The sequence below is a fragment of the Stigmatopora argus genome, chromosome 8 (genome assembly GCF_051989625.1).
Source record: "Stigmatopora argus isolate UIUO_Sarg chromosome 8, RoL_Sarg_1.0, whole genome shotgun sequence".
Lineage (NCBI taxonomy): Eukaryota > Metazoa > Chordata > Actinopteri > Syngnathiformes > Syngnathidae > Stigmatopora > Stigmatopora argus.
In genome coordinates, this window is record NC_135394.1 from 17,553,985 (window position 1) to 17,581,221 (window position 27,237).

Below are 27,237 nucleotides of genomic sequence, written 5' to 3' on the forward strand. Positions count from 1 at the left end.
CATATGTACATGCACATATGTACATGTACATATGCACATGTACATACGCACATGTACATACGCACATACGTACATACGCACATAAGTACATACATGTACATACGTACATACATGTACATACGTACATACATGTACATACGTACATACATGTACATACGTACATACATGTACATACGTACATACATGTACATACGTACATACATGTACATACGTACATACATGTACATATGTACATACATGCACATAGATACATAAATGCACAAATGTAAATGTATGAACATACATGTACATATATGTACATATGTACCTAAGTACATACGTGCATACATGGACATATGTACTTATGCACATGCACTTATGTACATGCCCATATATGTACATAAACATGATGTACATGCGCATGTACATCATGTACATGCACACGTACGTTTACACGAAGAAACTACCACTGCTGCTGCTTCTGCTACCACGTCCACGTGTTCTAAATAAAAGCAATTTTTAAAATGACCGTTCTTGTGTATTTGTTTCTTACCTTCTGATCCGGCAACAACGGGTTGGTCTGCAGCGAGCTCAAGTGGCCATTGATGAGCGCGGCGGGTCGGTCGTGCTCGCAGAACAGGCTGCCGTTGACGTAGTGGAAGCGATCGCCCGGGACCAGACGGTTCCGGCAGGTGGAGCACGTGAAACACTGGACGCCGGCCGGGGAGAAGGTTACACAAAGATACATTTTTAAAAAAAAAGTGGTCTCAATGCCTTGGAGCAAAAATAAAAAAAATAAAAAACTCTACCTCTGACTAATGACCTTCAATCGGGGAGCCGCTAATGAGGCTCGCGAGGGGTTTCCGACTAAACGGGTCACCTTCACGCACCCGTTTTGACTTGGACGGACGTGCTAACTATTAATAGACCACGGCATTGGCACACAAATGCCCAAAGCTTTTGTCCATTTGTGGGCCCAGATCGACGCCCCATCTTTTAGGAGTGGGAAAGACTGTCAAATCTGTTATTATTCGTCAATTCGAGACGCTACAAAATGGTGCGCGTGTCAAAAATGGACTCAGTTGACACCCAAATCTGACTTTTAAAAAAACTATCTCATAACAATACAACCTAAAACAATGGCTTTTACCTCAAAATTCTGGTTGTGACATCACAACCAGAAATGAGCATTTTTTAGCTTTTAGCGTTACATTTGCTAGCAAATATTGACAAAACAATCACATGGTAAGGAGAGAGTAGACGGGCTAAGATAGCATGCTAGCTCGTTCTGGATGAGACATCATTTTTTTGAGACCAGCTTAGTAAACAATTAGGAGCTTATTTCCATATAAAGCCTATTTTTGTTACTTTTATGGATAGATTTGGACATTCTATCAAACTTGAGTTTGGCCACGCCTCTTACTGTCACTCGGCCGTTCACGTTAGCTTTAGTCATCTTAGTACAAAATTTCAAACTATGCAAATTGAAGGCTTGTTTTTGTTATTCTTATAATTGTCTATGTTGAAATTTAAATTTCTAGATAAATGTGGTCACTTTATTTAATATAAACTATATTTTATGACAATTTGAGCTTGCGTTTTATTTAATCAAACCTACGCAACAATGCTAGTTAATATCTAGTGATGAAACGGCACAATTGAACCATTGAAAACCAAAGTTTTAAGCGAACCAATGTCTACTAATTGTTACATTTTGGACCCAAAATGGCGTTTTTTTTTTACCTTGAGGTGGTAGACGTTGCCTTGCGCCCTCATCACCAACTCGCTGGCGGGGATGGACTGACCGCAGGCGCTGCAAGCGCCGCTGTTGCCGAATAATCTGGCAGGAGAAAAAAGGACGTCAGTTGGTCAAGTCACAAAAATGGCCATTTCTTTGACTTAATACAGGAACCAATCAGGTAATCAAAAAATAATAGCATAACAACTACAAGCCTCAACAATAATTACAAACCTCAAAGACACTTAATTGCTTATCCGCAATGACATTGGTTCAAAACGGCAACCAATGAGTTCATTAAAATGCCATAAAACCAACAAGAAGTCACCTGGAAATGCTGAAATTTGACATTGAAAAATTCAACTATTTAGAGCACACGTGTCAAAGTGGCGGCCCGGGGGCCGAATCTGGCCCGCCGCATCCTTTTGTGCGGTCCGGGAAAGTAAATGATGAGTGCCGACTTTCTGTTTTAGGATCAAATTCAAATGAAGAGTATAGATGTATATTAAATTTCCTGATTTTCCCCCTTTTAAATCAATCATTGTCATTTTTTAATCCATTTTTTCTGTGTTTTTAGTTCAAAAATCATTTTGTAAAATCTAAAAATATATTTTAAAAAAGCTATAACTAACATTGTTTTAGATCTATATACAACTGAATATTCAGGGCTTTTAATCCAGTTCTTTTAATCCATTTATTTAAAAAAATATCTAAATATTATATCTAAAATGGTCCGGCCCACGTGAAATCGAGTTGACGTTAAAGCGGCCTCGCTTTTTTCAAACTATATGTCACACCATAAGATGCTGTAACTCCCAAAAATCCAAAAAGGATGTGAAAAAAAATCAATATGACATACGGCTCCAGTATTTTACGGATTATAAGACGCACTATTTTCGTAGTTTGACCGGGCCTGCAACTTGGAAAAAGACAAATACCTCATGGTCAATATTTAGATACTTAAGAGTAAGGCTTTTTTCCGTAAAAAAAACGACATAGTTTAGCAAGGCCTTTTTTCTTTAAAAAAACGACATAGTATAGTAAGGCTTTTTTTTGTAAAAAAAAACCGATAGTATAGTAAGGCTTTTTTTCTTTAAAAAAAAACGACATAGTATAGTAAGGCTTTTTTTTCATAAAAAAACAACATAGTATAGTAAGGTTTTTTTTCTTAAAAGACGACATAGTATAGTAAGGCTTTTTTTCTCTCGTAAAAAACGACATAGTATAGTAAGGCTTTTTTCGTAAAAAAACGACATAGTATAGTAAGGCTTTTTTCGTAAAAAAAACAACAGTATAGTAAGGCTTTTTTTTCTCGTAAAAAAAGACATAGTAAGGCTTTTTTTCTTTAAAAAAACGACATAGTATAGTAAGGCTTTTTTCTTTAAAACATGACATAGTATAAAGGCTTTTTTCTTTAAAAAAACGACATAGTATAGTAAGGCTTTTTTCCGTAAAAAAAACGACATAGTATAGTAAGGCTTTTTTCTTAAAAAAAACGACATAGTATAGTAAGGCTTTTTTCTTAAAAGACGACATAGTATAGTAAGGCTTTTTTTTCGTAAAAAACGACATAGTATAGTAAGGCTTTTTTCGTAAAAAAAAAATGACATTATAGTAAGGCTTTTTTTCTTTAAAAAAACGACATAGTATAGTAAGGCTTTTTTGTAAAAAAACGATAGTATAGTAAGGCTTTTTTTCTTTAAAAAAACGACATAGTATAGTAAGGCTTTTTTTCATAAAAAAACAACATAGTATAGTAAGGTTTTTTTTCTTAAAAGACGACATAGTATAGTAAGGCTTTTTTCCCCCGTAAAAAACGACATAGTATAGTAAGGCTTTTTTTCGTAAAAAAACGACATAGTATTGTAAGGCTTTCTCTTCGTAAAAAAACAACATAAAATACGGTACTGAATTTTTCAGACGTATGAGATGCTGTAGCCCAAAAAATGCAAAAAGGATGTCAAAAATAATCTAAATAACATACGGCTCCAGTATTTTACGGATTATAAAACGCACCATTTTCGTAATTTAACCGGGCCTTCGACTTGAAAAAAGACAAAGATCTCACGGTCAATATTTAAATCATTAAGAGTAACCCACGTGTGGGTTTTTTTTGGACCAAAAATGAATGCGACCCGCCAATTGAACCGAATTTACACCCATGTTTTACACCAAAACATAGCTGGGGAACATCTCCCGCGTGTTTCCATGATAAATTCCTAGCTTGATATATCCCTCGCGCGGGTTAACCTTTTCAATCACGGTGTCAACTCTTTAGATTTGCTTGTACTCATCTCTTTGGCCCCCCCCGAAACACCCGCGCGAACGCCACTCCATAATGAAACGCCGTCTCCGTCTTCCTTCCGCCTGGGCAATTTAAAAACGACTTCATCTGGGCGAGCGAATGAAATTTCGATTGGAGCGGAAAGTCATTTACGGGGATCGGGAGCCATTTGTCATCATATCTCTGCGGGTGTTTGCGCCGTGGCGCCACTTTTCCTAAGCAATCCAATCAAAATGCCGCGTCTGACACGCTTTGGCGGGAAAAAAAGAAAGGGGGGGCGGAGTCTCGGATTAAATTGTTTGGCGTAAACACCACGGAAAAGGTTTTTTTGTTGTTTTTTTCTGTTTTCGGAGGTGTGGAGCGGCTTTTATGCGGGCGAATGCGGCGGGGGAGGGGCGGGACGGTTTTTCAAGGAGACGGCGGCGGCGGCGAGCGATTTGGAAAGGCTCCATCAAAAGTCAATTTCGGGAACTAATTAACTGGAGGCCGACGGTGACGAGGGTTGCCAGCTCGGCGCTTTTGCGCGGGTGACGGGGGCGGGGCGGAAAACGGCGACGTTATTTGGCGCTGGAGGGCGGAGGGACGCCGGGACGTTTTGGCGGGATTAACGGATTTGGCGCCGAGCCATTTTATGGTCAAAAAAATGTATAAAGATATTCGGGGGTTTAGGATCATGTCGGGAGGAATTGTGTGTTATGGATTATTTTACGTGATTTTGTGTATTAATCATGTTTGCTGTTCTGGTAAATTGAGTTTTTAGGGTTTAGATGTAAATGTGGAGTTGTCAGTTTTGTTGTTTTTATTCATTAACGAGCTAATCCGCCTTTTTTATAGGAATAAATTGATTTTTTTAACCCTTATTTCCTCTCTTTTTGTTTCAAAAAAATCTCAAAATGACTAAAATTGTCTATTTCCTGTTTTGCACTTATTTTATTAACTTGGATAAAAAGAAAATATATTTTTCAACATATTTCTGGACATTTATTGAATAAAACATAAATCATGACAAGATTAAAAAATAAAAATGTTTTTCCTTTCTAACTAAAAAGTTCAATCCACGTTTAAATGGAAAAAAAAAGGAAAACATCTATTTTTTAAACTACCGAGCACCGTTAGCATCGTAGTCTACGATTCTTGCAAATATTTCCATAATTTTGTTTTAAAAAAAACTCGAGCGTGATTGGGTTGCCGTAATGTCTTTAATTATGTTTTTAATTAATTATGTGCTCATTATTTTGGGCTTCATTTTTGCCACAGGAAACGTGGCTGTCCCGCTGAAATACGAGCGCATTTTATTCTAAAACAGGCAAAAAGTATGCTTTGCCAGTAGGATAATGTTAAATTAAAAAAAAAATTTTTTTTCTTTAATTTCCCTTTATTTCCTCCCTGTTTCTTTGCAAAATTAATTTTTAAAAAACTGAAGCGTCTGTTTTTTTTTTTAAATGTGTATTGAATTTTTTAGTTGGAAGGGAAAAACTATCGCCTTTAAAAAAAAAAAATCTTGTCATTTATGTTTTATTCAATAAACGTCTGGAAATATACGTTGAAAAATCGATTTCATTTTTATCCAAGTTAATAAAATAAGTGGAAAGCAGGATATACACAATTTTAGTAATTTTTAGATTTAATTTTTTTTAAAACTAAAAACAAACTGAAAAACTCTTAAATGGAAAAAAACGCATGTCATTTTTAAGGGAAAAAACAGTTAACAATCTTTTTTTTTGCCAAATTTAATTTAAAAAAAACTGAAACATCTGTTTTTTTGTTTTTAAAACTTTTTAGTTAGAAAAGAAAAACAAATCGTTTTTTTTTTTTAAATCCTGTCATCATTTATGTTTTATTCAATAAATGTCCGAAAATATACGTTGAAAAATCTATTGTATTTTTATCCAAGTTAATAAAGTAAGTGGAAAACAGGATATACACCATTTTAGTAATTTTTAGATTATTTTTTTTTTATTACTAAAAACAAACTGAAAAACTGCATAAATGCAATAACTTGTCATTTTTAAGGTTAAATAACAGTAAACATTCTCTATACGTCGATATTCTCAAATTGGAATTTCATCATAAAACGTTAAGATTTACGGCGCATTTTACCATATCGGAAAGGCCCCACCCCCACAATTTTTTTTTGTCGACGACACGGCTGGACCCACACGGCGTAAATCCATCGCAAACGCTAAGTGGGCATTAGGACGTAGAGTGTAAATCCCGCCTAAGAGTCTTGCGCGCAATTAAGCGGTCATCCATATTTGAAGGCGGGCTCTAATGGCCCGGAGTGCCACCCAACTCCGGCGCCGACGCCGTAATTAACGTCCGGGGAGCCTTTAATTGCGGCCACGCATCTGTTTGCCTTTCTTCTCCCCCGCCGGCGCTAAAACACCACCTTGACGGATGCGGGGATTAAATTAAAAAAACGGAGAAAGCGCCACGGCGGCGAGCAATCTGTCAAGCGCGCCGCCGTCAGGTAAAGGGCGGCTTTATTCGCCGCCGCTGCCTTTGAGTGGGTTAAAATGACACTCGGTTAAAAAAGGCTCGGCGGCCAAAGCGCCGTATTGAAACCCAAGCGGGCCGGCGATTAGACTGCGGCGAACTGGGGGTGTCGGAGGCTAGTAGGAACGGAATCGTTGCTTTTTGATAGTGCGGGAGTTGCGTCACTTTCTATTGAGCGTTGCCGGTGGATACAGATTAAAAAATAAATAAAAATACAGATCCAGCTTTCACCGATTCAAACTACGCTACAGGACCATAACAGCCAAGACAAACAGACTCAAGGAGGACCACCATTCTACGTTAACCACTTATGTAGACCACTTATCTACGTTGACCACTTATCTATGTTGACCGTTCTACGTTAACCACTTATGTAGACCACTTATCTATGTTGACCGTTCTACGTTAACCACTTATGTAGACCACTTATCTACGTTGACCACCTATCTACGTTGACCACCTATCTACGTTGACCACCTATCTACGTTGACCACCTATCTACGTTGACCACTTATGTAGACCACTTATCTACGTTAACCACTCATCTACGTTGACCACTTATCTATGTTGACCATTCTACGTTAACCACTTATGTAGACCACTTATCTACGTTGACCACCTATCTACGTTGACCACCTATCTACGTTGACCACCTATCTACGTTGACCACCTATCTACGTTGACCACCTATCTACGTTGACCACCTATCTACGTTGACCACTTATGTAGACCACTTATCTACGTTAACCACTCATCTACGTTGACCACTTATCTATGTTGACCATTCTACGTTAACCACTTATGTAGACCACTTATCTACGTTAACCACCATTCTACATTAACCACTTATGTAGACCACTTATCTACGTTGACCACTTATCTATGTTGACCACCATTCTACGTTAACCACTTATGCAGACCACTCATCTACGTTGACCACTTATCTAAACCACTTATGTAGACCACTTATCTACGTTAACCACTCATCTACGTTGACCACTTATCTACGTTGGCCACTTATCTAAGTTGGCCATTCTACGTTAACCACTTATCTATGTTGACAATTCTACGTTAACCACTTATGTAGACCACTTATCTACGTTAACGTCCATTCTACATTAACCACTTATGTAGACCACTCATCTACGTTGACTACATATTTATCACTTATTTATCAATTATTTCTTCATGGTGAAGCTTTAAATCTCATTCTACATGTATAATGACAATAAATAAATTTAATTCCTTTTTTTAAGTATTGAGGCAAAAACACGATTTTACGATATTACTTCGCACAATTCTCGTAACCATTCAAAATCTGTCGAAACGTGCTTTTTGGGCTGGAAATAAACAGTCAGTGGCTTTGCTTCCATTAACGTCCACAAGTTAGCAGCAGTGAGCCACCGCAAGCTCTCGTAAACATGCTTAGACGTACATTCAAATTTGACTAAATACTACAATAATGTGACGATTAGCAAAACTGGAATGCTAAAGCTAATGTTCCGTGCTATCCATTTTTAAAGTTTTTTTTCATATCTCCAATCCTGCAATTAAGCTAATTTGCATTAAAGCGGCTAAATGATACAACAAAGGCCAAACATAAAATATACTTATCTTTATGCTGAATAATATCATTGTATTTTTATGGTTTATTTGGATTATTTTAGTAAAGTTTAGGATGAGGATTCATCGGGGTCGAATGGTCTCGTTGGGGCTCTGGGAATTCATCGGGTTATGACAAATCAAGATAAACGCGGCGGCTAAATGGCGCTGCCGTTTAATTAATTTGCAGACATCCCGACCGCTACTAGTTGACGGCGCGCCGTCGCTGTCACGCCGTTCCGAGTGATATTAAATAACCCGCTATTAGATTCACCTCGTGCGTTCCGTTAGAAAAGTGCCATTTAATTACCTCGGCTTATTCAATTAAAGTGGGGGAGGGGGCGGGGTTTATTCCATCCGAATCAGGGGGGAATTTAATCCGCCCGGAGATCGGTGACGTCACCCAAAATTTGTTAATGGATTTTCCCATTTCAAACATTACCGACAATTCAACAAAATTATGGCAAATATTTGCAACAATCGTGGACTATGATGCTAACGGTGTGCGCTAGTTTACTGTTGTAAATAAAACGGTGAGCACTGTTAGCGTCAAAATGCTATACTAAAAAAAATTGAGGCACTTTAAGACGGTTTTTGTTTCATACAACATGATAAATGTAGAATATGTTCATGAAGTTACTATTCAATACTGCTTTACTTATCAAGGATATAATCTGTGTATTTATGTTTATTTATATATATGTATGTATATAAATTTCAGCAAAACACTTATTTATTTATAGATTAATTAATTAATGTATTTATATGTATTTTATTAATATATTTATAAATTTATTTATAATTGTATTTATTTATATATGTTTTTATTAATTTGTTTACATATTTAATAATTTAGTTATTTATATGTTTTTATTAATTTATTTATAATTGTATTTACTATTTATTTATATATGTTTTTATTAATTTGTTTATATATTTAATAATTTATTTATTTATATATGGTTTTATTAATTTATATATGTATTTTATTAATATATTTATAAATTTATTTATAATTGTATTTACTATGTATTTATATATTAATTTATATATGTTTTTATTAATTTGTTTATATATTTAATAATTCATTTATTTATATATGTTTTATTAATTTATTTATACATTTAATATTTTTTAATTTTTGTATATATTTATGACTTTATTTATATATTTAGTTATTAACTTATTTATTACCTATTTATGTCTAAAATGTCTGTATTCTCACCCTCTTGCTACCGTGACAATGCCATTTCCCGAATATGGGATGAATAAAGTTATCTAATCTAATATTATACAGAGGCATACTTCAAATTTGATAGGAAAAATACTATTTGAAATACTATACTAAAAAAGCTCAGATTTTTCCCCAACTGGAGCACAACAGAAAACAATCAAATGCACCTTATAGTCCGACAAATACGCTAGCCCCAAATCCAATTTTTCCTAGCCCTTCAGCAAGCACCATTTCCAAATCTGATCCAATCTAATAAAACCCACGGAAATGAAAGGCTAACCTTCAGTGAAAAAAAAAAAAAACAATAAATTGGACACCCATCGACCTTCAACGTCCTCTCGTGGCGTTCCACGCAAATAACGCAAAACAAAGGCTGTCCCTTTAAGAGGGAGCGAAGCGTATATTAACCCCCCCCCCCCCCAAAAAAAACCCAACCCGCAACGGCCTTGGCAATAATCCGCGGTCGCTATCTGCCTCTCCGCGGCGCACCCTCTCAAAAGCCAATTTGCTTAATGAAATGTTTTGTTTGCCCGCGCACCTCTCATTCATTTCGGACACGTCAGCGCGCCTGCGGATACAAGCCAGGGAGCAGATCTCATTAGATAAAACCCATCAGGACTAAAAGGGAAATGCGGAGGGGAGGGGAGAGTGGGATAAGGGGGGGGGCGGCTATAATTAAAGTATTTAATTGTGTGGACTCGCTGTCAGACGCCGCGCTTCCGTCACGTGCGTGGAGTTTGCCCGGCCGGCGTCGCTGGAACGGACGGACGGCGTGACCAAAAGCCTTTCCTGCTCATTTTAACGACGTCACGGTCCCGCGATCAAATCAAAATCTGTCCTGAGGGGGTCCCAAACGTCCATGATTACGGGTTTTGCCAATATGGTTGGTTTCTGTTTGGGGATGCCCCTCCCCCCGGTATGATGGTTAGATGGGAAGTTTTGAGCTGAAACGTGTTTGGGAATAAAAACATGAGAAAAGTTGGGTTGCAAACAAGAGAATTGTGTTTGTTTAATTTTTTAAAATAATTTTTCAATGAAAAATAATTTTAAAAATTATTTTTACATTAAAAAGATTTTTTTGGGGGTGGAAACGTTTTTAAAAATTATTTTTCAATTAAAAACATTTTTTTTAAAATTATTTTTCAATTAAAAACTTTTTTTTTTAATATTTTTTCAATTAAAAACAATGTCTTATAATTATTGCTAAATTAAAAACAATGTTTTAAAATTATTTTGAAATTATTATTATTTTTCTAAATGATTTTTAATTTGCTAACAATTTTTTAAAATTATTTTCAAATGAAAATCCATTTTTTAAATGCAAAACATATTTTTAAACTATTTTTAAATTAGAAAAAAAAATTAAAAACTATTTTTAAATTAGAAACATTTTTTTAAAACTATTTTTAAATTAGAAACTATTTGTTAAAATTATTTTTAAATTAAAAACTAAATTGAGAATACAGTAATCCCTCGAATATCACTGTTAATGTAGACCAGACATGGCAGCGATTAAATTATAACTATTATAACTAACTAGTAGCAAGAGTGGCTTTCGCTAACAAGTCTCGGTGAGGATTTTCACATTTTTATAAACTTTAAAAAATATATATATATTTTTAAATAATGAATAGCGGGAAAAAAAATGAAATATTGATTTAGCAATAAACGACTGTATTCACTTTTACTCAACACTATTTAAAAATTATTTTAAAATAAAAACATTAGAATATTCACTTTTACATGTAAAATGAAACAAACACTTAAAAAGCAGGAAAACCAATTTAAAAAAAATATGATTATGACTTCGTAAACAACCAACCATTCATAGCTAGGGACAATTTAGCAACCAATTAGCCTAGCTTGCATATTTTTGAGACGCAAGAGGACACCAGAGTACCCGGAGAAAACCCACCCAGCCTTGGACAACATTAAAACACCACACGAGAATGTCCTGACTCACCCCGGGGTCGAACCCTCAACCTCAGAACCACGAACCTAACGCGCTAACCGCTCATGCTAACATAGCTGAATTTCCCAACGTAGCGCCACTCTAGTTAGCGACAAGGTCGCGTACGTTGGACTCCTTAAGCGCCTTATCTATGCGGGCACGGCCAATGAAATGCAGAAGATTCCCCAGAAAAAACCCGCCGCAAAAAAATATTTAAATAAAACAAAACATTATCGGCGGTAATACGTCTTGTTTCCACGGGAAGAGATAAGCATCCAGACACACGCTTTGTCGTCCCGCTCGCTTTCAAATATGATATCGCTGTGATTTATTTGACTCGTTGTTTTTAACGCTCGGGGCCTGAAAGTTAACTTTTGGGAGATCGGTCCTAACACGCCAAGATGGAGGCGGGGCTAAAGAAATACTAGCTTTTAGTACTTGAAAGTTTAAAGACTGCAGAAATGTGATTTTTGTTGTTGTTCTTATTTAAAAAATCAAAACAAAATGAACAGTCCTATTCTCAGAAGGGTCACGGGGGTGTTGGAGCCTATCCGCGATAACTACACTACACTGAATTGTTCGCCAGCCAATCACACGGCCCACGGAAACAAATAATTATTTACGTTAATCTTAATGTCATTTGATATTTGCATATGATAATAAAAGTTTGAATTATTCTTATTTATTTATTTTTAAAGTTGCAGGCCTGGTCAAACTACAAAAATAGTGCATCATATAGTCCGGAAAATACGAAATATGTACGTAATATAGATTTAAAATAAGCCGTACCCTCGATTCAGTTAGCATTTTTTTTGGTACAAATACGGCTTATATGCGAGAAAATACGGTAGATTTTTTTAATGACCTTTTTGCATTTTTTTAATCTACGGCACATCTGTCAAAGTGGCGGCCCAGGGGCCAAATCTGGCCCGCCGCCTCATTTTGTGTGGCCCGGGAAAGTAAATCGTGAGTGCCGACTTTCTGTTTTAGGATCAAATTAAAATGAAGAGTATAGATGTATATCAAATTTCCTGATTTTCCCCTTTTTAAATCAATAATTGTCATTTTTTAATCCATTTTTTTCTGTTTTTAGTTTTAAAAAAATCATTTTGTAAAATCTAAAAATATATTTAAAAAAAGCTAAAATAAACATTGTTTTAGATGTATAAAAAATGGAATATTCAGGGATTTTAATCCACATGCAAACTATAATTGTCATTTTTTAATCATTTTTTCTGTGTTTTTAGTTCAAAAATCATTTTGTAAATTCTGAAAATATATATATATATAAAAAAGCTCAAATAAACGTTGTTTTAGATCTATAAAAACTGAATATTCAGGGCTTTTAATCCACATGCAAACTATAATTGTCATTTTTTAATCCATTTTTTCTGTTTTTAGTTCAAAATCATTTTGTAAAACCTAAAAATATATAAAAAAGCTAAAATAAACATTGTTTTAGATCCATAAAAAAATGAATATTCAGGGATTTTAATCCACTTCTTTTAATCCATTTTAAAAAAAAAATCTAAACATTATATCTAAAATGGTCCGGCCCACATGAAATCGAGTTGACCTTAACGCGGCCCGTGAACCAACCCGAGTCTGACACCCTTGAACTACAGCATCTTATAGTCCGAAAAATACAGTCCTATCCATGTTAGCAACTGAAAACAAACCAAACTTCTTGACGAACGTTTGCGCAATCGACCGAGACGACTTAACTCGGACCCCCAATTGAAAAAAGTCTGTAATTCTAACCTGATGTAGTCGTTCCGGCAGAGGATCATGCCGCTCTTGGTGTAGCAGGACGTTCCGATTTCGCCCAGCTGCGCCTGGCAACACGAGCACTTGAGGCAGCGGCTGTGCCAGTAACCGTCCATGGCGTAGAGGAGGAAGCGGTCGGCGATCTTGCCGCCGCAACCGGCGCAGCGCTTCCACGGCGGGGGGCCGACCGACGTCGACGGCGGCTGCTGGGCCTGCGGTCCGTTGCCTCCGGGATTCAGCATCGTCGCCTTGGCTGGAAAAACAAAAACAAAACAAAAACGTAATTTACATTTGTCGTTAGCGGAAAGACTTTCCAGGAAACGCACGTAAAAAGGTTAGCTTGCGCCGCAACGTATCAAAGTCAACCGCGGAAAATTCTCTCCCAAAAAAAAACACCCAAAGGCGATATAAAAGCTCGGAGCAATCTGGGCAGAAGTAATAATTTAATTAGCTCCCTGGAACATAGACAACAATGTGTGGCAAGCGCGTGTCAAGCGTCTGCATGCTAAACACGGACTGTGACGGGGGAAAAAAAATTGAAGCGAAATGTTTAGGACTAATAATGAGTTCTAGGAAGACCCCTGATAGATAAACAAGGTTGTAGAGTGACAATGTGGCTAATCTAGTAGTCAGAAATGAAAATATTTGGAAGAAATTGGCACAAGTTAGCATATTGACGCTAAATGTCCCAGTCAAAATGGATTGGACGTCTTACGCCGTCGATGTCAATTTTGGTAAATTTTGGATCATTTCTGACTGATTTTTAGGGAAATTGTGCTGCTATGAAATGTCAAAATTTGTAGAAAAGTTGACTATTTTTGCAAAAAAATAAAAAGTGAGGATAACAAGGACATGCCATCTTCACATAAATCAGGTTAAAACACTCAAAACGTCTTCACCGGACATTTTTTTTTACCCAAATCGGTGTCGCCGTTGCGGTTAGCATCGATCACAACATTAAAAGTGTCAATATCAATGAATACAGCCCACACAAGAAGCTTGAATTCAACCTACATCCTCATACACTTATTAGTTTTAACTTGAGATGTTCAGGGGCCAAAACAAATGTGGGAAACGATGCAGAATTCCAATATTTTCTTAAATAATCAAACATGCTAATACTGAGCTATTTTGGTTGCAATTTTAATGTCTTTGATTGGACGCCTATCGCCATCAATGACAGCCAACGAGTTAAGACATAAAAAAACAATAATAAACTATCTTTATTATTATTTTACGATAGCGACCCCCGTTTAACAAAAAATAAGTCGGCCTGGGATGAAAAACTTTGCACACCCCTGTTGTTATGAGGCGTTCAAGTTCGTCGGAATTCTAGCTATTGACAGTCAGGGAAATCTTAAACGATAAAAGTTACCCAAAAAAACAGGCGCTGCGGGCGTTTTAAATAATTCCCCCTTCTTGTCCGCTTTTGATCCTCACCTGGATCCCTTCAAGATCCCCCTCCATCCCCCCCCGGCAAACGTTCTGACGTCAGGCAGCTGTTACATGTCACTTAAAAGTAATCCCCATCCGATTTGGCGAGGCAGACAAATCTTTTGCTAAAGGCAGGTAGGCTAATTGGGTCTGAGGAAGAGGAAGGGGGGATGAAGGCGAGGGTGGGGGGTCCATTCACTAAAGCCATTAGCGATGGCTCTTAGGGACACAAAGCGGGCAGCCTACCTTTAGAGCTGATTACATCTGAGGAAGAGGAGGAAGGAGGAAGAGGAGGAGGAAGGAGGAGGCGACCTGAAAGTGACTCCGCGGGTAAACAAGACGCAGCCATCGTCAAGTTTCACGCGGGGGTCTTTTAACTTCACTCTGCTAATTACACGGCTGGGCAAGTATAAACTAGCGATAACATCAGTTAAATCTCAAATTCGCAATTCAACAAAATGCCACGCTTGAAGTTTTTTTCCTTCCCCGGACGGCGACATGCTAGCAAACAAACTAGCATAGTTTAAAATACAAAAAAAAAAAAAACACGACCCCAAAATGACGGTTAACCACACACGGAAAACTCACCTCGTTTTAAGGGTGTTGGTATGACCGAGCGGGAAGGAATTCCCCACTCCGAAAAAAAAATGCTCGTTAATTTCTCACAAAAAAAGGGGGGAAGAGAGTTTTTCAGTTGTAGTATTTCCACTGTTTTACTGCCTCGGCGCTCGGTTGTGAAAGGAAAACGCGGAGTCCATGACGGAGAAAAGCGTTAGAGTCTGCATTGTCGTAAGATCCTCACACCGACGGAAGCGCGCCTTCGACGGGTTGCCGAGTGGCGGAGGTGCCGCTGAATAAGTCTCCGGTCCGGAGGTCCCGCGGAGCTTCACGTTCTTCGTGTGCTTCCGACGGAGGAACCTGTACAAATGCTTTCGCTCCGCGTGACGTCACAAGACGGCAGCCAATGGGAGCCGTTTTAGTGCAGAGGGTGGGGATTAACGATAGCCAGCCAATGAGAGAAGAGCAGCGTTTAGCGACTGGTGCTCATTAGCAGAGCGAAGAAAAAAAACCTTACAAACACCGTGTAACTGTTGTTTGGATTGTCAATGTATACGTGATTCATATCTATATTAAATGTGGCCCTTTTATCGATTTCTACACGTGACTTTATTGTCCGTAATTACCCCTTTTGTCAGGGCGCGAAGAATGCAGTGAAGCTGGCGTTTGAATTTAATTAGGCGACATTCCAGAAGTCAAGTCCAGGCACGTATAGCGGCGTGTGATCTACGTGGTGTGGCGCCATCATCTGGCGATGGAGGGTCATTGCAGTGAGGTGCTCGTCTGTCATTTGTGACCTCATTAAAGAGCCCCGGGGGTGAGGTTTAAGGCTGTGACCCCCATTTGGCAGGAAGGGGTTCGGCTTTGAAATCGGGGTCCAGGTAGAGATCGGAAAGGTCATCTGGAGGGTCAAATTAAGCCCCTCCCACAGCAGGAGGTTCGGCCCTTGCCGAGGACAGTTTTTCCCCATATGGAGATTTGGTTTTTGCTTTTGAGGGATTGGTCGAGGATAGGTTCAGAAAATGAATAACACATTTTGTGGTGGTATGGTGGAAAAGTGGAATGAGCGCCAGCCTCGCAGTTCTGGGGTCGAAGGTTCGATCCCAAGTGGGTCCTCACTGTGTGGAGTTTGCTTGTTCTCCCTGAGTTTGCCTATGTGGGTTTTCTCCGGGTATTCCGGTTTACTCCCACATCCCCAAAACATGCGTGCTAGGCTAATTGTATGCTAACATGGTAGCTACTGTGGGCTATTTTAGATATAATATTTAGATTTTTTTTTAAATACATGGATTAAAGGGCCTGAATATTCAGTTTTTTTATAGATCTAAAACAGTGTTTATTTGAGCTTTTTTAAAATATATTTTTAGATTTTACTAAATGATTTTTGAACTAAAAACACAGAAAAAAATGGATTAAAAAATGACAATGATTGATTTAAAAGGGGGAAAATCAGGAAATTTAATATACATCGGACCATTTTAGATATAATATTTAGATTTTTTTTTATAAATGGATTGAAAGAACTGGATTAAAGGGCCTGAATATTCTGTTTTTTTATAGATCTAAAACAATGTTTATTTTAGCTTTTTTTAAAATATATTTTTAGATTTTACAAAATGATTTTTGAACCAAAAACACAGAAAAAATGGATTAAAAAATGACAATGATTGATTTAAAAGGGGGAAAATCAAGACATTTAATATGCATCTATACTCCTCATTTTAATTTGATCCTAAAACTGAAAGTCGGCACTCACGATTGACTTTCTCGGGCCGCACAAAATGATGCGGCGGGCCAGATTTGGCCCCCGGGCCGCCACTTTGACACCTGTGCCCTTAGCTATGACTGATTGGTTGTTTGCCTCCTTGTGCCATGCGATTGGCTAGCAACTAATCCAAGGTGTCCTCCGCTTAGTGACTATAGTCAGCTGGGATAGGCTCCAGCACCCCCTGCGACCCTTCTGAGGATAACCAAAAACGAATGAATGGAAAAAAAAAAATTTCATGCTGAAATACTACATAAAAATATGAAATAATTCCTATCTTACCCCAGTTAGACGCTTCTCAACACTTCCAGAACCATTGACGGCAATACACGTCCAATCCATCTCAAAGCGGGAGACCCGGCGCTAAGACGAAGACGTCTTTTCGCACGTCCAGAGCTGAAGAAAAAAACGTCCAAAAGTCAATCCCGCCATGAAAAGAAATGAGCGAGTTTTACATGACAAAAAACGGGCTGATTACGAGATTCCCTCGGCTTCGTTTGGAAAGAAGACGGACGCCCAAAAGACATTTTTTTTTAATTTTCCGGGCGCTTTAATTGTTTTATTATTCCTGAAGCTCGCTATGATTTCCCCTTTGGCGAACGACGCCGGCCCACTTCGACGATCTCGTCGGCCCAAACAAAAAAAATAAATAAAAAAAGCTTATATCTTTCTCCGGTGCGCGATGATTAATTGATTGGAATGATTAAAACAGAGGGAAATTGCGGGGTGGGGGAGGGGGGAGGGGGGTTGTACTTGGGGGGGCTCGCAGGGAAAAGCTTTGTGTTTGTTCCCAGCTCCTTTTAATGAGCTTCTCATAACAGAGTGGAGAGGAATTAGTCGGAGTGCTCTTCTTCTGGCTTTTATTTATTTATTTTCGTGTTTTTTTGGGGGAAATAATGATGGCACGCTGGGAGGAGGGGGGGAGGGGTGGTGTTTTATATTTTTTTTGTGGGTTTTCTTTCGGAAAATGGTTCACTTCTTTCCCCTTGAGTCATTTCTTGTTTTTGAACACGCGACCTTCACGTTGATTCTGGGAAATAGGACAGCCAGTGTATTTTTTTTGGAAGAAAAATAGCGGTGGTGGGCTGTATGGGCCTTCAAGGCCTTCTCTGCTGGCCTAAGAAATATCTGAATCATATATTCTATTTTGTCCATCAATACTTATGAAATAATTCCAAATGGACTGTTCGCTTCCTTTCATTGCTTTCCCCCCTGTTTGCACTGCTTCCAGATGTGTGTTTACATATTGAAGCATTTAGCCAATCACATTTCAGCCATTATTTGTTGCCAGGGTCAGAAATCTGCCTCTAGGCCTTCACAATCAGTTCTGCGGGCTCTGCCGCTTTAAATAAGCGTCGATAAGACTGTTGCTTTAACCAATCAGATTTCGAGTTGGCAACACCACAATGCCTTCTCGCAGGCGTAGGCATAAGTCATCGATTTCACCGACTTTCAGCATTAGCTTCGATGGCGATAGAAAAGAAGGAGGATGGATATTGTGTACAGTTAAAAAGGATTTTTGGGGAGTAAAATATGGCTATATTCCTAAATAATCGAGTGGAAAAATCTAAAAATATATTTAAAAAAAAGCTAAAATAAACATTGTTTTAGATCTATAAAAAACGGAATATTCAGGGATTTTAATCCATTTATTAAAAAAAAATCTAAATATTATATCTAAAATGGTCCGGCCCACATGAAATCAAATTGAAAAATCTAAAAATCTCTATAAAAAAAGCTAAAATAAACATTGTTTTAGATCTATAAAAAACGGAATATTCAGGGCTTTTAATCCATTTATTAAAAAAAAATCTAAATATTATATCTAAAATGGTCTGGCCCACATGAAATCAAATTGAAAAATCTAAAAATCTCTATAAAAAAAAAGCTAAAATAAACATTGTTTTAGATTCTATAAAAAACGGAATATTCAGGGCTTTTAATCCATTTATTAAAAAAATATCTAAATATTATATCTAAAATGGTCTGGCCCACATGAAATCAAATTGAAAAATCTAAAAATCTCTATAAAAAAAAGCTAAAATAAACATTGTTTTAGATCTATAAAAAAAACTGAACATTCAGGGCTTTTAATCCAGTTCTTTTAATCCATTGATAAAAAAAAAAATCTAAATATGATATCTAAAATGGTCCGGCTCACGTGAAATCAAGTTGACGTTAACGCGAACCGCGAACCAAACGTTGGCTCCTCCCCCTGGAAATGGATTCGGGTGTTCCAAAAATCTCCAAAGCCAAACGCGGGTGTAAAAGTCGCCGAGCGCTCGACGTCCTTAAGTGTTTTAATGGTGGAATAATGAATTGGAGGCAGCGCTCTCGACACCCCGCGCGAGCGTGCGTACAAACACGCAAAGCGGCGCTAACGACGCGGCCTTAATGAAACGTCGGGAATGCTTAACGAGCGCCGACGCCTGGTGATGAATTTCATAATTATTCAGCCCCCCGCGCGAGCTATCCGTCAAAGCTAATGAGTTGGCATCCGTTCGGGTTTTTTGCGGGTGGGACGAGACGACGGCGACGACGTCGTCGCCTTTATTAGCTTCTTACAAGCGTCGGCGTAATTGAGCGCATATTTCATTTGTCTCCCGCTTCACTTTACTAAATGACTGCTCGCTCTTGTTTGTTTTTTTCCGTTTTAATTTGTATTTATTTACGACAAGGAGATCCGGAGTGGCGGCCTAAAAGTTTGAGGCTAATGCTAACCACTTTAGCGAGGCAAGTGCAAGTGACGGTAAGGGGAAAATAGCTAAAAAGGAAGTGAGATTATTGTTTTTAGGAGAATAAAGTTATCATAATATTTTGTGGAGGAATATTTACTATGATAAAAGACAAATTATGAGTAAGATAGTATGGTAAAAATATATGTAGACGTGAGTGTATATGTATATATACACATCTACATATATATGTGTATATATACGTGTATATATATATATATATACACGTGTATATATATATATATATATATATATACACGTGTATATATATATTCATATATACACGTGTATATATATATACACACACACATACATATATACATACATATATATTTACATACATATATACATATATACACATATATACATACATATATACATATACATATATACATATACATATATACACACATATATACATATATATGTACATATATATACATATATATATATATATATATATATATATATATATATACATACATATATATACATATATATATCTACATATATATACATACATATATACATATATATACACACATATACATATATATACATACATATATACATATACACATACATATACATATATATATATACATACATTAACACATACATATATACATATACATATATATACACATATATACACACATACACATACATATATATACACACATATATACAGACATATATACACACATATATATACATACATATATGTATATATATATATATAAATACATATATATATATATATATATATACATATATATATACACACATACACACATGTATACATATATATACATATGTATACAAATATATATACACATGTATACATATACATATATATATATACGTACACAAATATATATACACATGTATACATACATGTACATATACAATGTGTATATATACACATGTACATATATATGTATACAATGTGTATATATACACATTGTATACACACACACCGTATTTACTCGCGTATAAGCCGCCTCTGCGTATAGGCTGCACCCTTAAAATGGTTGAATTTTCCAATTTCTCACGTATAAGCCGCCCCCTGATTCCCAATTTTCACCTCCATATTCATGGTTTTAATAGGGAGTATAAATATTTTACTTTGAAGGGAAAATCCTCGAAGTCAAGTGGTATTTCTGAGATACTGTATGAATCAAAAGCACATTATTAGGGTTAATATTATAAGGAATTAATTCATCCAGTAATGGTTGTTTTCTTGCTGCAAAACAGAAAATAACCAACAAATAGTAAATTCTACTTTACCGAAAAACAGTATAGAAAGCCTTGTACGGATATAAGCCGTACCCTTGATTCCGTCATCATTTTTTTGAGTTACAAATACAGCTTATATACGAGAAAATACGGTAAATATGTGTATATGTATACACACAAACACATTGCAATTCCAATTTTCTGAGAAAAAAATATTTTTCTGAGAATAAACTTGGAATATTAGTCATGACAAAAAGGTCAGACGCAAATACATATAATAAAATATGAATAATTGCTAATAAAATTGGGTTGCACTACAGTCATAATTTACGGGTACTACGAAAAACCACTCAAAATGATTTTCCCGCAAATAACATTACATTCATACAATTAGAACAAGGAGACAAAAAGCCATATTAGGATAAAAATATGTCATATTAAAAAGTCATACAACTAAACTAATTTTTACAGGAAAAACAAAAGTTTTTTTAGGCAACATGTTAAAAAAAAATGAAAGCTTAGTAAACATCCAATCTTGGCTAAACCATCAAAGGGTAAACTCCTCCCATTTTTTTAACGACATTAGCTAATAAACAAACAAACAAACAAATCCGTCCAAGAAAGAAAAGCTCCCAAAAGAAAGAGCGAGAAAAAAATAAATAAGAAAAAAAAATGCCGGCCTTCCTTATCGTGATTGCTGTCGGGATTAGAATGCAATCAACGTGGCGTCACTATGGCGACCACTCCTTTTAACTCTTTATCGCCGCCGCGCATCTTAATTTAACTTGGAACACTCGGGATCACTTTAGATGGGAAATTGACCAAAAAAAAAAAAAAATGAAGGGAGGCGGGCCGTCACATTCTTTGCCTTTGTGGCGGATTTCAATTTAATTTGTCTTTCAGGCTGAGAAAATCAATTTATTAAGATGTGTGTGTGTGTGTGTGTGTGTGTGTGTGTGTGTGTGTGTGTGTGTGTGTGTGTGTGTTTGGCCAAGTGTGTGTGGGAAAGTGGGGGTGCTAATCTTGTCAAAATGAAGGCCGGACACTTTATTTGGACATCTGTGCTGGTATTTGCACCCCCTGGGAGCCTCATAATGGTTTATTCCGTGGGGAATGTGGCCTAACTAAGTCCTACTTTCATAAAAAAAACGTGTAGAAATATTATTTTTATATATTTTAGACCACCAGTGTCAAAGTGGCGGCCCGGGGGCCAAATCTGGCCCGCCGCATCATTTTGTGCGGCCCGATAAAGTAAATGATGAGTGCTGACTTTCTGTTTTAGGATCAAATTAAAATGATAGATATAGATGTATATTAAATTTCCCAATTTCCCCCTTTTAAATCAATAATTGTCATTTTTTAATCCATTTTTTCTGTGTTTTTAGTTCAAAAATCATTTTGTAAAATCTAAAAATATATTTTAAAAAAGCTCAAATAAACATTGTTTTAGATCTATAAAAAACTGAATTTTCAAGGCTTTTAATCTAGTTCTTTTAATCCATTTATTTAAAAAAATCTAAATATTATATCTAAAATGGTCCGGCCCACATGAAATGATGAGTGCCGACTTTCTGTTTTAGGATCAAATTAAAATGATAGATATAGATGTATATTAAATTTCCCAATTTCCCCCTTTTAAATCAATAATTGTCATTTTTTAATCCATTTTTTCTGTGTTTCTAGTTCAAAAATCATTTTGTAAAATCTAAAAATATATTTAAAAAAAGCTCAAATAAACATTGTTTTAGATCTATAAAAAACTGAATTTTCAAGGCTTTTAATCTAGTTCTTTTAATCCATTTATTTAAAAAAATCTAAATATTATATCTAAAATGGTCCGAGCCACATAAAATCGAGTTGAGGTTAAAGCGGCCCGCGAACCAACCCGAGTCTGACACCCCTGGTATAGATGTATATCAAATTTCCTGATTTCCCCCTTGTAAATCAATAATTGTCATTTTTTAATCCATTTTTTCTGTGTTTTTAGTTCAAAAATCATTTTGTAAAATCTAAAAATATATTTAAAAAAAGCTCAAATAAACATTGTTTTAGAGCTATAAAAAACTGAATATTCAGGGCTTTTAATCCAGTTCTTTTAATCCATTTATTTAAAAAAATATCTAAATATTCTATGTAAAATGGTCCGGCCCACATAAAATCGAGTTGACGTTAAAGCGGCCCGCGAACCAACCCGAGTCTGACAACCTTGTTTTACGGCATTTGCGCGGCCGGCGCTAGCGCTTAGCCGCCGCAAAAACTGAGAGCCATTCCCGAGTCGGGAGAAATCCATAATCCACCGGCCGCAACTTAATGGGCGTTTTAATGAAAGCCGGCGTTTGGGGAGATAAGAGCCACGCCAACCACTGTACGCTAACGTGCCAAATGGATAGAAGTGCAAGTGGCGAGCTCGCTAATCAATAGCCACTTAATTAACGAGAACCGCGGCGGAGTATGGATTTGCAAATGCCGCCGTTTTGTTGTTGTTGTTTTTTTGTGCTTCAATCGTTGAACGACGTCAACAGGCTGTCAATGTTGATTATAAGATATTTTGGGAGGTTAACAAAATAAAATAATTCTAAAAATAATGACACCACTAGAAGTAGTAAAATATTTTTTTTCATGAGTAAAAATATTGATAATTAATTAATATGATCATTAAAAAAGTTGTTTTTCCAGTTTTTTTTAAATGCGCCAAAAAATATAAATATAAAAACATTGTCTTTTTCGACATGTTTATTATATATATATAATTTAAGAAAATTGTAATGCCATGATGAAAAATTGACAATATTCCGAGAAGCAAGTCATCGTGTTCCAAAAAAATAAATAAATAAAATGTAATATTAAGAATATTTAAAAATAAAAAATACGACATGAAAATGTCTTATATTAATGTTGAATACGCAGTAAGTCATTGTTTTATCATTTAAAAAAATAATTTAAACAAGTCATGAATTCAGTCAAAAGTGTTTTGTTTTTAACTGTAAAGTCGTCAGCAGGAAAAAAAAAGAAAGTTAAAGTAAAAATAGTAAACTGGAGAATAGGATAAATAGGCATCTGTTAAGATATTTTTTCTTCTTCTGATAATTACGGCCTAAAAAAACAACATTGGTGGTCAGAGAAAAAAAAAACATAAATTGGTATCGAGTAATAGTGGCAGGCCCAGCCAAACTATGAAAAAAAGTGCGCCTTATAGTCCGGAAAATACAGTAAAAAGTTTTTGGGGTTGTTTAAAAAATATCTTGAATGAGTTTATAAATAGTAAAAGAAAATCTATGTAATACTATTTTAATCTACAGCAAGATTATCCCATACATAAGAAAAAAAACATTAAATTCCTATTAAATTCACATTTTAATTTAAGAAAAAAAAACTTAAAATGGATTATGGGAAACGGAATAATTTCCCCAAAAATTAAATAAAGTTAAAATATCTTGAATGCGTTTGTAAATAGTAAAAAAATCTATGTTATACTATATTAATCTACAGCAAGATTATCCAATACATAACATAATTCCTATTCAATTGACATTTTAATTATATAAAAAACTTAAAAAGGGATAATGTGAAAAGGAACAATTTCCCCAAAACTGAAATAAATTTAAAATATCTTGAATGAGTTTGTAAATAGTAAAAAAAAAAAAAAACTATATTAATCGACAGCAAGATTATCCAGTACATAACATAACAAACATGAAATTCCTGTTGTACTCACATTTTAATAAAAAAAAATCTTAAAATTGATAAATGAATAATTTCCCAAAAACTGAAATAAATGTATTCTTGAATAAATTTGTAAATAGTAAAAAAAAAAAAATCAAAATCTAGATTAATCTACAGCAAGATTATCACAAAATTCCTACTCTATTTACATTTTATTTAAAAAAGAAAACCTTAAATCAAGGGTGTCAAACTCTGGTTCGCGGGCCACTTTAACGTCAACTTGATTTCATGCGGGCCGGACCATTTATTATATAATATTTAGATTTTTTTAAAAATAAATTGATTAAAAGAACTGGATTAAAAGACCTGAATATTCAGTTTTTATAGATCTAAAACAAAGTTTATTTTAGCTTTTTTAAAATATATTTTCAGATTTTACAAAATGATTTTTGAACTAAAAACACAGAAAAAATGGATTAAAAAATGACAATGTTTGATTTCAAAGGGGGAAAATCAGGACATGTAATATACATCTATACTCTTTTACTCATTTTAATTTGATCCTAAAACAGAACGTCGGCACTCATCATTTACTTTCCCGGGCCGCACAAAATGATGCGGCGGGCCAGAACAGGCCCCCGGGCCGCCACTTTGACACCGGTGCCTTAAATGATCTTTTTCCCCCAAAAATAAAAACCAACATTATTTAAACTACTGTACACATTAATAGTTGTCCAAAAATGCAATTTTTGATGACTCACACCACAATTCATAACATAAAATCCCCCTAAAAAGTTAACGGTGCAACAATACCCGCACTTCCGCGAGTGTAACGAGCCCCCCCCCCCCCCCCCCCCCCCCCCCCCCCCCCAAAAAGAAGTAGGAATTAAGTCGTGATTACAATTACAGCACATGACACTTAGCCGATTGGAAATCAGCCGGGCCAAATTTGACAAAGGGCGTCGGCGCCGTCGTCGTCGTCGTCGTCGACGGCGACCGGCTCGCCAATCAAAAGTTTGCCGTGTATAATTTGACGCAATCACATTTCTCCCCAGTCATCCGGCGCAATCAGCTAATCAGAGGGGCGCATTAACGAGACCCGAGAACCCGAAAGAAAAAAAAGTGGGCGCGCTCTGTTTGCCGGAACTTCCCGGCGAGAAGACCCCCCCCCCCCGCCTGATTAGCGCCATCGCCCTCATACAGCGGCCGCCATGTTGGCCGCTGATTGACTTATGGGCGAAAAGTCGGCAGGTGGGTTATTACGCGCGGTGGGGCCAATGGTGTCAAGTGATTATCCGCGCTGTTTTGGCGCCACGACGCCACGACGCCCCGCCTTCCGCCGGGTGGTCTGATTGGCTGGCGGCCCCGCCCTCGGGAACGGCGCTCGGGGTGGTTTCGATTTGGGATTTAATTTTTTTTTGCTGATGTGGGTGTTTTCTGTCGAGAGATGTTTGAGTGACACGACGCAATTTTTCGGGGGGAAAAAATGTTGGCGGCCATTTTTTTTATAAGATATGCAGATGACATACTTAAAATATTAGATTAATTCTTCATTTCAATTTTTGGGGCCATTCCTTGATTTTCTGACAAGGGTCGCAAGGGGTGCTGGAGCCTATCATCTTAACTAGGGGTTGGCCAGTCAATCACAGGGCACAAGGAGATGAATAACCAATCAAGTAATAGCTAGAGGCAATATAGAGTGCTAAATTAGCCTAGCATAGATGTGGGATAAAACAGGAGCACCCATAAAAAAGACACGTAACCCCGCAAGCCAGGTCACAAGGAGACGAACTACCAATCATATAATAGCGAGGGGTAATGTAGAGCGCTAAATTAGCCTAGCATGAATGTGGAAGAAAGAGGAGCACCCAGAGAAAAGCCATGCAACCCCGGAAGCCGGGGCACAAGGAGATAAACAACCAATCATATAATAGCTAGGGGCAATGTAGAGCGCTAAATTAGCCTAGCATGGATGTGTTTGGGATGTGGGAGGAAACAGGAGCACCCAGAGAAAAGCCACGTAACCCCACAAGCCAGGGCACAAGTAGATGAACAAACTATCATATAATAGCTAGGGGTAATGTAGAGCGCTAAATTAGCCTAGCATGGATGTGTTTGGGAAACAGGAGCACCCATAGAAAAGCCACACAACCCCGCAAGCTGGGGCACAATGAGACGAACAACCAATCATATAATAGCTAGGGGCAATAAAGAGCGCTAAATTAGCCTAGCATGGAAGTGTTTGGGATGTGGGAGGAAACAAGAGCACCCAGAGAAAAGCCACGCAACCCTACAAGCCAGGGCAAAAGGAGACAAACAACCAATCACTCATAGCTAGGGAAAAAGTTAGCATCCAATTAGCCTAGCATTCGTGTTTTTGGAGATGTGAGAGGAAACCAGAGCACCCAGAGAAAAGCCACATAAACCCACAAGCCAGGGCACAAGGAGACGAACAACCAATCATATAATAGCTAGGGGCAATGTAGAGTGCTAAATTAGCCTAGCATGGCTGTGTTTGGGATGTGGGAGGAAACAGGAGCACCCAGAGAAAAGCCACGTAACCCTGAAACCATGGCACAAGGAGACAATCAACCAATCGCTCGGGACAGTTAAGCGTACAATTAGCCTATTAGCGATATTCGAGGCATGACTGTAGTCGCATTCTTTACTGACATTATAGGGGGCGCCGTCTCCGCCATCAATCTGGATTTTTCTTTAGCGGTCATAAGAAGGAAAAAAAAAAGCAAGGGAAGTGAGTACGATAAAAGATGAGAGGAAAATGTAATAGGCTC

The 27,237-nt window shown here is 36.8% G+C and overlaps 1 protein-coding gene across 2 annotated transcripts in view; it reads right to left on the minus strand.

Annotated features, from left to right (window-relative positions):
* LOC144078739 (LIM domain transcription factor LMO4) overlaps positions 1-27,237 on the minus strand; it is a 32,901-nt gene that overhangs the window by 1,255 nt on the left and 4,409 nt on the right. Inside the window, exons 2-5 of one of the 2 annotated variants that reach the window (XM_077607058.1) lie at positions 17,091-17,204; positions 13,046-13,304; positions 1,723-1,819; positions 533-688 (exon numbers count right to left, since the gene is read on the minus strand). In XM_077607058.1, the coding sequence (XP_077463184.1) occupies positions 533-688; positions 1,723-1,819; positions 13,046-13,293 (501 nt within the window). In that variant the 5' untranslated portion in view covers positions 13,294-13,304; positions 17,091-17,204. Of the gene's footprint in view, positions 1-532; positions 689-1,722; positions 1,820-13,045; positions 13,305-15,073; positions 16,082-17,090; positions 17,205-27,237 lie in introns of those variants that run through there. The other variant, XM_077607057.1, reaches the window with a different exon arrangement.